Source organism: Nicotiana sylvestris, chromosome 4 (genome assembly GCF_000393655.2).
Source record: "Nicotiana sylvestris chromosome 4, ASM39365v2, whole genome shotgun sequence".
Lineage (NCBI taxonomy): Eukaryota > Viridiplantae > Streptophyta > Magnoliopsida > Solanales > Solanaceae > Nicotiana > Nicotiana sylvestris.
This window is the reverse complement of record NC_091060.1, coordinates 158632778-158645319: the sequence shown is the minus strand read 5'-3', so window position 1 is coordinate 158645319 and position 12542 is coordinate 158632778. Positions and strand designations below refer to the sequence as shown.

Genomic DNA, 12542 nt, shown 5'->3' with positions numbered 1-12542 from the left:
AGAAAATTTTGTATGGCGTAGGTAGAATGTCAAACAATTTTTTCTTTGATTACGGCCATCACTCACATTTTTAGATATTTTTATTTACGAAAGTTTTATTAGAGAGAGAGTATCCGTGCGAAAACAATATTTTTCTAGTTGAAAATATCGTCTTTCTGGCACATTTCTAAATTGTCTTTAAAATTTCTCCTAACGCGAAACTCTCCGGTAATTATACCAACCACCACCACCACCACCCCAATACAGAAATGTCAAAAGGTCAAGAGAAAACAGGCTCGTAAAAGTCGTAATATAGTTTGGTTAGAGGCGCCCTTAATGTTGTCATGTATTACTATTACACCAAAAATTATAGTTGAAAACAAATAACCACCTAAAGACTTGCTCTAAAACGATTTTTTTTTCACATTATGACAAAACCAGAAAACATAATAAAATGCGTGGGTCCAAAATCCCAATCTTTAGCTGTCAAAAAAATTATCTCTAGTAGCTGCCAAGTTCAAAGGACACCTACCTCATTTCCTTTCTTTTGTAGCATACTCTAGACTTTATTGCTCGTAGGGACAGGTGACAAACCCCCCCCCCCCCACGAAACATTTCAATCAGACCCCACCTCAGAATCCAAATTACCCCAAAAGAATTTTGCATTAACGTTGTCTGATTAAGGAAAAATCAACTTCAGACATTATCATGGTCAAGCATTTTGACTAATTTCAGTTGTTAATTGCTCAAGAATCCTCCATTTCTGAAATGTAGCTTTCTGTCGGTGACATTACGTGCCCCCAAGAAAAGGACCCCATCTAACTTCGGTCCCAAAAAAAATGTACCTTTGCTTTTCTAGTCCAGGTAAAATCCATAAAAGGCAAGACACACAATAGTTTTACTACTACTACTTTATCCTAAAGTCACTATTTTTTTATATTTTTTTTGAGTAAGTTCAATTCACTAATCTCTTTTGACCTCAATGTTAGAAGGAACTTAAAAGGAGATAATTATATTGGTATTTGGTGGTGCATCTAACTTATATACACGGACAATTTTACAATATCAGTATATCTTAACATTTACCTATTGTTATAGGTCATCTTAACTTCTTCTTTTTTAATGACCGTGGTGTCCGGGCCAGCTTACGTGCACCTCGACTAATTCCACAGGATACATGCCACCTCCCACCAGCAACAAGATCAGGTAACTTTATCCACCAAGGCTTGGAGTGATGGAAAAAAACCACCTAGTGTCTTTTGCCTCCGCTGAGATTTGAACCTGAAACCTCATGATTCTCACCTATTTCACGCCATAAAATATTGTACAATGAGTGCACAGAATAACTGTTTGTCGCAATACTATCCAATCATGTCCTTTCATTTGGGCAAACTCCTCAAACCAACACACATAGCAAATAAAAAACTAAGCACTCACAGATTGGAACAGCTATGCTCATAACAAAATTGAAGGCAATTACATACACTAATAACAAGAGCTATGCTACAAAACCTACCGCGAGTCCGTGACTGCTGATTTAACCCAACTGCAGAAGGGAAGTGAATGATATTTACATGTACTATCTCCAAAATAAGTGGCAGAAACAAACGGGGTTGGAATTGACCTCCTAATACTCGTGGTGCGGCTACTGGTGCTCATCATCAGTTTCTTGCTTCCTCAAGAAAGACCGGTTGGTGTACACACTACTTTCGTATCCACTGCTATCACCCGATTCAATTACACGCTTGTCCATTACCCTCTCTTTCACGCCATCACGATATAAACGACCATGTTCCCTCGAAGCTCGTCGCTCCTGTATCAATTCAACAGCTATTCAGAGGAAGGGAAAATGAAATATCAACTAACAATATTGATTGAAAACTGATGTGATGATCCATGTACTAGCTAACACCGGCACTATGCTTAAAAAAAAGTGTTGGCCCATACTGTACTAAAAAAGACATCACATAAAACAGATTTAAAACAGTCCATGTCATTGGTACTAGAATACGGAAGGAGGTTCATTAATGAGATTTGATTTGTGGTGTAACAAGCATAATTCTTGCAAAATATAATGCAAGGTCCAGCATTGAATGCTTGTTTAGAGGCATTATTCTGTAGTAGACTTCATTTTAGTTACCAAAAGAGGCATTCTTAGCTGTCGACTCCCGTGTTCATGAAAACGTGACATTTAATTTAAGGGTGTGAAGGAAAACTACAGCTTACATCACGGAAGGGAAAATCATCAGCTTCAAGCATGTGTATCACATGTCCCATTTTTGGCCTCTTCTGAGCATTGGGGTCGACACAGCGTAATGCTACCAAAAGGACACGTTTCAGTGCTCTTGAAGAAGGCTTCTCCGGCAACTTGGGATCCAAAACACCTTCCGCATTCCGGTTTGAAACCATTATTTTAAGCCAATCAACCAGAGTTACCTGTGAGTCAGATCCATTAAACAGAGTCAGAACAAAACTGGAGCAAATATTAAAGAGGTTTCCTGAAACAAGAAACTAACATTAATGAGATGAGACAAACCTCTCCAGGAGGACGGCTGTAATCCACTGGATTCCTTCCACTAATGATCTCCATAATAAGAATTCCAAAACTATACACATCACTTCTCTCATTCAACATGCCAGTGCTAGCATATTCCGGAGCAACGTAACTGATAAAAAAGGGGCCATTTGGCAATTTATTTTCCATGAGTAACTTAACATTAGCAACAAAACAGTGTAGTTTGGAATGTCAAGCACTAACCCAAATGTTCCCATAACCCGAGTAGTAATGTAGCTCTTTTCAGCGCCCAAAAGCTTTGCTAAGCCAAAGTCTGACACTTTGGGATTCCATTGCTTATCGAGCAAAATATTGCTTGATTTAATGTCACGGTGAACAACCTTGGGTTCGAGGCCCTCATGCAGATAGGTTAACCTGTAAGCCTCACCAATATTTAGGTACTCCTTTTAACACAATATAGAAAAACAATTAATACTCAAGAACAAGAAGTTAACAAAAACATTAGCTGTTGTATACCCTTTAGCTGTTCCAAGAATGATATTCATTCTAATTTCCCATGTAAGAGGACTGCACGGCCCTACATCTCCATGGATCCACTGTTCTAAGTTCCCATTGTCCACATACTCATACACAAGCATCCTAAGAATAGCAAATTGACATATTGAGTAATCTCATCTCAAGCTCAAAACCAGAGTCAGTTGATAGGTCAAGATCACCTTAAAGGCAACCACCATATAATGCTATAACAGACTGAATTAAGCTGCAGATAACTGAAACTGAAATTACCTGTGAGCTCCCTCAGCACAGTAACCGAGTAACCTCACCAAATTCTTATGCCGAACTCGACCAATTGCTTCAACCTCAACCTTAAACTCCCTCTCTGCTTGTCCCCTGAAAAGAAAACCACATACATCAAAACCTAAAGACAGAGCAAAAGGAACAGATTTTCCATAAACTAGTACTGGGGTTTAAGTTCTATGCACTGTCAGTGTGAAACAATCAGGTCACTTATCATGTAAATCTCTTGATAAATATTAATTGGTAATTTGACGAAAATTGTAACTAACCATCTATTACAGATAGTGCAAAAAAATCTTTACAGTGTCAGTGTATATAACTTAAATCCTTCTATAGTTACCCATAAATCTATAACTATTATTTAAATAATTAAGACCCAGAAACCATAAAGATACCTCATTTCAGACAGTTATGCCACATTACCATGATAGAGCATACATTTAAACATAAATGACATGCAACTAAACATGCAAGGCCAAGAAATATAAACATATTTGGACAATATGCAACAAAAAGGAAAGAACTTTGAAAAGTACACCTGTTATTGAGCAAATTCTTAACAGCAACATTACTGTTATCTTCCATAACTCCACGGTAAACAATTCCATACCCACCTTCACCAATCACATTTTCATCAGCAAAGAAATTAGTAGCAATCTCAAGCTCTCTCAGTGTATACCAATGACCCCACCCCAAATGTGAAACCTCAGGCACAGCAATAATAGCCTGCTCAACAGAACGTACTTCTCCACTACCATGACTTGACCCGCCACCTAACCCGACCCGCTCCGGATAGGCAATCTTATGACCCTTTCCGATCTCAATATGGATTCTGTGATGACCACTTGAATTCTGTGTTTCTTCCTCGGGTTCGGGTAATGGGTCCGGAACCGGAGCTGGAAGTAATTTCGGGCTTTCGGGTAGAGTCCGTGATGGGTCGATTCGGATTTCTTGAATTTCTTTGGATACCTTAGGAATATTGGGGTTTTTGTTTTTCTTAGCTGAAACTGAAAGAGTAGTTTTTTTATTGTTACGTTTTGTAGTGAACCAGAGAGAGATAAGGAAGAGAACTAACACAATTGCAGCTCCAACGCAAATACCCAAAATGACCCATAAACGTAGACCAAAGATTGAGGTTCTTTTTGAGAGTTCATTGTTCAGAAACCCAGACATCTTCTCTTTTTTCTTTCCCCTCCTACTGAGGAGAATTGGAGTTAACTAATATTAGAAGACATTAACAAAGAAGAGACCCGTTGTAGGAGAAAGACAAAGAAGCATATTAGTAGTAATAATAAGATATGGTAGTGAAATAATGCATGTGGCACTATGCTGGGGACTATGGATTCTAGTGTTTAATACTAGTAGTAAAGACAACAGTGGCTTGTTAGAGAGGGAGATCATATTTGGAGCTAAGTTGGGAGGTATTTCTTTCTTCGAGTGTTGGGACCATTCACCATTGGGGGTGGGGGAAGCTGTAATGATGGGACTTCTAGAAATGGAGAAATTGCCCCACTCGTGTTTGATTATTTTACTTTATTGTGGCATTCGTAAGAAACGTGTACCTATATACGTATGAAAATATTTATGGACGTAACCATATAGTCTAGTTGGTGCCATTTATTTATTGATTTTTATTGAAGGGTATGATGATCTTTATCAAATTTACAGCCCATTACAAATAATTTGGTGACCCTTTACACAGAAAATCAAATAGAAGATTAGTAAATTTGTAGCGTTATTTTTCTCTATTTGAATTATGACGAATAATATGAGATCATTTCCTCCGGTATTGATTTAATTTTTTTTTTTATACTTTTTATTTGTTTGGTTAGATAAGGGTCATCAAGAATTTCGCTTAAAAATTGTTGGTGGATTTACTTTAGCTTCATTTTAATTGAGCTTGATACCCAATGCATCCCCACACCCTTTTCTCCGTTTATTTTTTTCTTCCTTTTGATAATAATTGTGTCACTTTTAGTTTCTTTTTTGTTAATTAAGAGTTAAGAAATGATTAAAGAAGAATGTCGTGGAGTTGGTGATCTAGTTAGTTCACCGTATGCTTCTCCTTTTCTGATATTTGGAGTTTCTCTTTATATTCGTTATTGTTAGTGGACCTTTATTTACTTTACTCTTGTTTCTATATCTATACTAGTACAAAGAAGATGCTACATCTGCTGCTTATATTGGGGGGAAATTAATTCTTGTAGCGGATTCCATTAGGAGAAAAGTTCAAAAAGGGAAATAGACCTTACTATAAAAGAGTTTACACCTAGTTTCAGTCCTTACAATTGCATGTACTCTGTAAACAGTAATACATTGACACTAATAATGACATGTCCGTCACAGTGAAACTTCCACTGTGAAAGTGGTACCCTCACTGTAAGCATAACTCATTCGACTCCATTTGCTGAGTTGTCACAAAGGCAATTCATAATTACATTATAAAGATAATAAACCAGAATATCTGCACTGTACTGTAATTTGCGAAGGTATATTTTTAGATTCAACTAAAATTTGTCCGGATTGCATACTAAAAAAACCTTTGGATAACAAACATGCTGCATTTGAGATTCTGAAATTGCAAAGAAAGAGCACGCATCTAAAACAGTAGTATATTTTCATTTTCAAGTATGATAGTGGAAGAACTTGAAACGTCCAACACTACAAGCATCTAAAAAGCTTGAAAGGTTATTTTGTCAACACTAGTTATCTTGTCAAATTCAAGTTTCAGCAGTTGCAAAAGCACAGTTCCGTTTATGCTCATTGAGCATACAATTAAGGATATCTCAGCGACCATTAGGCAAATATTTTAACTTAATGAGATGTAAAAACAATTGGAGTTTCACAGTATCACCAGTTAATTCCATCTACACCAACTCCTCGAGTACTTGATCTTTATAGATTTTGGTCAAGAAGACACCCCTGAAGAGGAATTGTTCCCGGAGCAACTCATATCTAAATGCAATCTTGATAGTGTATCGCCCCGGCATATGTCCTGAATATATAAATAAAAATTGCTTTAGCTTCTGACTTACAGGATCTGAATGAAATACTGCAGGCTGCTTACCTTAGAAGATGCTAAATGGTTAAGAAGTCCATAATGATTCTGAATCGTAGTTTCTAAAGCTAGTGAGTTTTCTGCATTATGTGACGTTATTGTTGGTTTGCCTGACAGATTCTGATTGGAAATTTCAAATGCAGTCTGCTGCATTTCTCGATTCCCAGGAAGTGTGGCTCCTCCATTTGCACTCAGCATAAAACTTCTCCCATCAAATTCATTACCAGATGGAAGTTGCATTGACTGCAAAGACCCAGGGACATATCCCGGGTATAAACTCAATCCGTTCCTCAAGGTAAGCATCTGAAAAGTCAAAGTGAGGAGACAAACAAAGGTTCTATTATGCAGATTTTAAAGAGATATAATGACAGATATGATATAGTAGTAGTGACTTCATTGTAATCAGCAGGCGGTTAGACCTCGGAAAGTCACTTGATGATACTAGTCATAACTTGTGACTTCGTTGTTATCACCATCAAATATCAGCTGTCCCAGAAAGAAAGTTTAAACATTTGATCTTTGAGATTGATGGCACAATGAGGAGTATTCTTTTTGAGTTTTAAAGAACTACTATACTTCTTATGTACTTGTACTTTTTATTTACTAGATTAAATCTTCGTGTGTTGTTGACCACATAAAAGTTATATCAGTGAACTATTTTCATTTACTAAGCAAGTTATATGGAAGTAAAAGTAATAAAAAGATCTTTTCCCCCCTCTCAATTTCTAGAGCCACAATATATGCAAACACCTCATGTTCATCACAAGTACCCCTGTCTACTAACTGGTGAAAAACGCCAAAGTATTTGATAATTATACCAAAAGATTACCATTTTCATAAATCAATCATAATAGGAAGAGCTAACTCTTCAAATTAGCAAAGAGCACACCAGGAAACTTGCATCCATTCATATTTCAGGAGATTTCGTAACTGAAATCATCCATTCAGCAAAAGGTTTAGTAATTCATATTATACGGGGGAAACTGAAAGAAACCACAATATGGATAAGACAACAAGATAATTTCATTAATTGTCTAGATTTCAAGGATGGGGCATATTGCGCTGCCCAACCACATCTTCTTCTCCATCTTTACCCTATGTTATATCTTACTTCCATTGGTGAATGTTCTATATATGGAAGCCCTCAATGGAACAAGAAAGATGCACCTTGAAGCCCTCACGGCTAGGGGTGTGCATTCGAATCGGTTTATCAATAAATCGAATCGATTATTTGTTATCGGTTTATCGGTTTATCGATTTTGAAATTTTTCTTATCGAGTTATCAGTTTCGATTTCGATTTTGTCCTCTTCGGTTATCGGTTTATCGATAAACCGATAAGATATACTAAAAAGACAAAAAAATATTATTATTTTTTTTTTTACCCTTATTCTATAATACCCTTCCCTTTACCCTAAGTTCCTAACCCTATTATTTCCTCTACCACATTTAAGGAATGATCATATTTAAAACTCAAGGGAATGAAGTTCAAATTAATGGAAAACAGAATTAGTTGTGATGATGTATTTTTTTTTATATACCGTTGGAGTGTTGGTGCCATACATTTGATCCCTTACTTTAATTTCGTTGCATGTGTTTGTTGACACTATTTTTATGTTATAAACGGTGTTCGTCTTATTTTAGCTTCTTTTTGTCCATATTAGTTAGGTGTTTTATAGCGATATACTTTCCGTGGAATCCCGCAAATTTTCTTATTGGTGTAATCGATAACCGAATCGATAAGCCCCAAAAATCGATAAATCGAATCGAAAAAATCGAAACCTTATTGAAATGATAACGATAAGCATATGTACAAATCGATAATCGATAAGGGTCAAAATCGAATGCACACCCCTACTCACGGCCTCACCATTTATTTCTTCTTCTTGAGATTTTCCTACCCCAGGGATGAAAATGTTGAAGCGAAACCAATGCTTATTGCAAGATAGAGAACTGACAAATAGCATGAGCCTCAATAAAAAGCAATTAAATATGGATCCATTCTAGCTAAAGGAGTAACAAGAAACTAGTGAACTTAGAGGTGAAACGTCAACACACCTGTCGAACTATATACAAAACAATTCTTAAATATAAGATAGGTTTTTCTTCATTTTCACTTCTCAATTCAATCCCTTTTCCTCTAACCTACTTTAAGTCATGATACTCCCAATAGTAAGAAACATAATGAAAGGTCGTCCAAACCAATATACTTTCTCTTAGCTTGTCCCACTAATTTTCCGTAATGTACTAGCAATGAGTCGAACCACTACACCAACATCCCTGTGTGTTACGAGTTCAGAATCAAATGTTGGGAACTGAGATCGGTAAACATAGCTTGTACAGCTTCTATAACACTTGGTCCCATGTTCTTCTTATTTTTCTTTTCCTTTTTCCTGTTTTGATTTGATTTTTCAAAGCTCCACTGTCCCTGTATCTTTCATCTAACCAGGCCGAGAGAGGAGACAATGATACTAGCAAGAGCAGAGTCGTGACTTTGATGGAAAACTTTCAATGATACAAGACTAATCACACCTAAGACACAAAATCTTCCAAAAAGGGATAGAATACAAAATTCATCAAAGTATTACTTATGCCTTTTGCTTTTGATTCATGTATAAGACTACTTTAAATAAATACAAGTGTTCATTGGAGGGAATTTCAATGGCCATATTGGGGCTAATGCTAGGAGTTGATGATGTGCATGGTGGGTTCAGTTTTGGGGATAGGAACGACGGAGGTACCTCACTGTTGGATTTCTCTAGGGCTTTTGATTTGGTGAGAGTTAACTCGAGTTTTCCAAAAAAGGAGGAGCACCTGGTCACCTTCCGAAGTTTGGTGGCGAAGACTCAAATTGATTACCTTCTTTGAAGGAAATGTGATAAAGGTTTATGCACTGATTGCAAAGTCATCCCTAGTGAGTACTTCACAACCCAGCATAAGCTCCTAGTAATGGACCTGGAGATCATGAGGAGCAGGAGGAAGAGGGTGGTGTGCAGGCAACCTAAGATCAAGTGAGGTAACTTGACTAAGGACAAAGCTCGGGAGTTAGGGGAGAGGTTGATGGCTATGAGGGCCCGCAGGATTAGGGGAACGAGACTAGTATATGGACCATGACAGCAAATTCCATTAGGGAAGCTGCTATAGAGGTCTTAGCGGTCACGAAGGGTTATTCTGGGGCTGGGGGGTCAGAAAGGGGACTGGTGATGGAATGTAGAGGTTCGAGGTAAAGTGGAAGCCAAAAAAACGGCTTATTTGAAGCTAGTGGAGAGTACAGACGAGGAGGAGAAAAGGAAATATCAGGAGTGTTATAAGAAGGCAAAGGAAGAGGCGAAATTAGCAGTTACGACAGCTAAGACTGCGGCGTTAAGATGTCTGTACGAGGAACTCGGGGGGCAAACGCGGGGACAAAAAGCTATACCGCTTGACCAAATTGAGGGAGATGAAGGCCCGTGACTTAGACCAAGTGAAGTGCATTAAAGACGGGGACGGCAACGTATTGATGGACAAGGCACATATAAGACGAAGATGACAGACATACTTCCATAAATTGTTGAAGGAGGAGGGGGATAGAAGCATTGTGCTAGGTGAGTTGGAGCGCTCCAAGAGTCGGCATGATTTTGGATATTGTAGGCATATTAAGATAGAGGAAGTGGAGAGTGCGATGCGTAAGATGAGCGGGGACAGAGCGATGAGACCAGACAAAATTACAGTGAAATTTTTAGAAGTGGGCCGAGCAGGCTTGAAGTGGCTTACTGAGTTGTTTACTGTTATTTTTAAGACAAAGAAGATGCCCGAAGAATGGAGGTGGAGTACGATGGTTCCGTTGTACAAGAACAAGGGTGATATCCAAAATTACAACAACTACAGGGGCACAAAGCTATTGAGTCGCACTTAAATTTTTAGATGATACAATTCACATAGTTCAAAGGAGGGTCCAATTGTTCTCAAATTAAGTCAGTAAAGCACATAGGAGTTTCTGTGTTGATATTAACATTCTTCCTTCAAGTTGATGTCATGCATCTACAATAATATCACTGGCAAGCAAAGACTGGAGATGGAGTACGATGGTTCCGTTGTACAAGAACAAGAGTGATATCCAAAATTACAACAACTATAGGGGCATAAAGCTATTGAGTCACACTTAAATTTTTAGATGATACAATTCACATAGTTCAAAGGAGGGTCCAATTGTTCTCAAATAAGTCAGTAAAGCACATAGGAGTTTCTGTGTTAATATTAACATTCTTCCTTCAAGTTGCTGTCATGCATCTACAATAATATCACTGGCAAGCAAAGACTAGAGGTGGAGTACGATGGTTCCGTTGTACAAGAACAAGGGTGATATCCAAAATTACAACAACTATAGGGGCATAAAGCTATTGAGTCGTACTTAAATTTTTAGATGATACAATTCACATAGTTCAAAGGAGGGTCCAATTGTTCTCAAATAAGTCAGTAAAGCACATAGGAGTTTCTGTGTTGATATTAACATTCTTCTTTCAAGTTGATGTCATGCATCTACAAAAATATCACTGGCAAGCAAAGACCTTCGTGAACCAACAGCCACCAAGAAATGTGATCTAAATCAAACAAAAAACACTAACCTCCAATCTAATTCAAAGAGTTTACTTCAGAAAGAAAGAAAAAAAAACTTCTATTACAACAAATTGAGCATGTTTTAGGCAGATATAAAAAAATAGATAGATGGCGTTAAATTGAAGCTTCCAAAGAAGATGCTCTTCAGAAAATAAGCACTCCATATTTCTTCAGTGTTATGTGCTTGACCAAATGGATTACAATACGTGACTTGTTTTAACATAAAACACACACCTTAGTACCTACTCCTGCTGAGCAATCATTACCATAAGCCTACCTAAATGTTCGTTTCACATGTTTGAAAACATAAACACAAGATCTAGCAGACTACAAGCAGCTAGAAATAGTCAAAGGGAAAAGGCCAGAACTGAAACCTGAACTTGCAGTTGAAGTTGCTTCAGATACTCAATGGCTTCATCAAGCATAGATGCCTTGTCTGTCTGTGATATTAATAAAGCTCAAACATGAGACAAAAGAAAGAAAAAACAATACACAGATAATTCTCAAAGGCTGAGGTATTGAAGAAATACTTTGTTAGAATTTGGGATTAGAGTCTGCAGTGCTTTCAGTTTCTCATTGATCCTACTCCTCCTCCTCTGTCACAAATTTAATCATGTATAATAATAATTAACAAATCATGTAATTTAAACAGAAAATTTGCAAATTCAAAATTCAAAATAGAAGCAAACCTTTTCGGATAAGTTATGAACTTCAGCAGATCTACTCCTCTTGGAGGAACGTGAATGATTCTGATTAGCTGGCATGTCAAGTCCATCGCATTCCTAAATAGATCGTAAAAGCACAGTATAATTGCGGACTCAACTTGAATCATTTTTAAAAAAATAATAATAAAAAGGAAAATGAAACAAAAAACTCACCTCGCTACTAAAACCTAAGTTATCGACCTTGTCATCTTCTAGAAACTCTCTCCTATTAGCTGAATCCATGGCGTCAGAATCCCCGAGGCCAGCTGAAGCAAACACATTCTCAACGCCTTCTTTAAACTCCGCCGCATAAAATCGGCCGGGATCGGAGAAATTGAGGTTAGATGATGAATCAGCCGCCGTTTCCGGCACCGATCGGTGATAGAACCCAGCCGCAGCCGCTGACGTGGAAGCAGATGAATTTTGAAGAAAATTGAGGAAGAAAGAAGACATGTCTTCGGATTCGAGAGGTGAAGAAGAAGCGTGAGGATGAGGGCTCGTTCTGTACGGATCCGCCATTGACAGTAACCACCATCACAAAGTGATCATTTGCAGAAGTGTAATATGCGTGTTGCTTTGGGTTTGGGTTTTTTCAGTTTGCACGAAGTTTGACTATGGGGAGGACACACACTCCTCTTAATAGCGTGACTGGGAGATTAGTTCATGTTCTCCCGCCTTAATTACGTAATTTGCTTTGTTTTGAAAAATGAGTAATGTTATTTTATCACCTGATAGATTATTAAATTACACATCACCTCCTTCGATTATGAGAATAAACAATTGAAACCCAAAGGTTTCATTTATATCACTTAAGTCCCTTATTTATTTATTTCTTGTTTCTTTATGTTTAGTTTGGAATTTGGATTTTAAGAAGATGATGAGTAATAGAGAGAC

The 12542-nt window shown here is 37.5% G+C and overlaps 1 protein-coding gene across 1 annotated transcript; it reads right to left on the bottom strand.

Moving 5' to 3' along the window:
* Positions 1 to 1417: 1417 nt before the first annotated feature.
* LOC104221673 (probable serine/threonine-protein kinase At1g01540) lies at positions 1418 to 12270 on the bottom strand. The gene is made up of 12 exons (XM_009772783.2): positions 11823 to 12270; positions 11634 to 11726; positions 11475 to 11540; positions 11319 to 11384; positions 6360 to 6653; positions 3831 to 4510; positions 3281 to 3385; positions 3011 to 3133; positions 2738 to 2908; positions 2516 to 2645; positions 2206 to 2415; positions 1418 to 1792 (listed from the first exon to the last, which is right to left on the bottom strand). The coding sequence occupies exons 1-12, from the start codon at positions 12165 to 12167 to the stop codon at positions 1625 to 1627; spliced, it is 2451 nt and encodes an 816-aa protein (XP_009771085.2). The 5' UTR covers positions 12168 to 12270; the 3' UTR covers positions 1418 to 1624.
* Positions 12271 to 12542: the final 272 nt, after the last annotated feature.

Bases quoted from the DNA above. Each gene is read 5' to 3' on its own strand.
- LOC104221673 (XM_009772783.2), bottom strand. From the start codon at position 12,167: ATGGCGGATCCGTACAGAACGAGCCCTCATCCTCACGCTTCTTCTTCA. The intron at 4,511-6,359 runs GTAAGCAGCCTG...TTCTAATATTAG, and splicing joins ACCATTTAGCATCTTCTAAG to TTAACTCCAATTCTCCTCAG. The intron at 1,793-2,205 runs GTAAGCTGTAGT...GAATTGATACAG, and splicing joins ATGATTTTCCCTTCCGTGAT to GAGCGACGAGCTTCGAGGGA.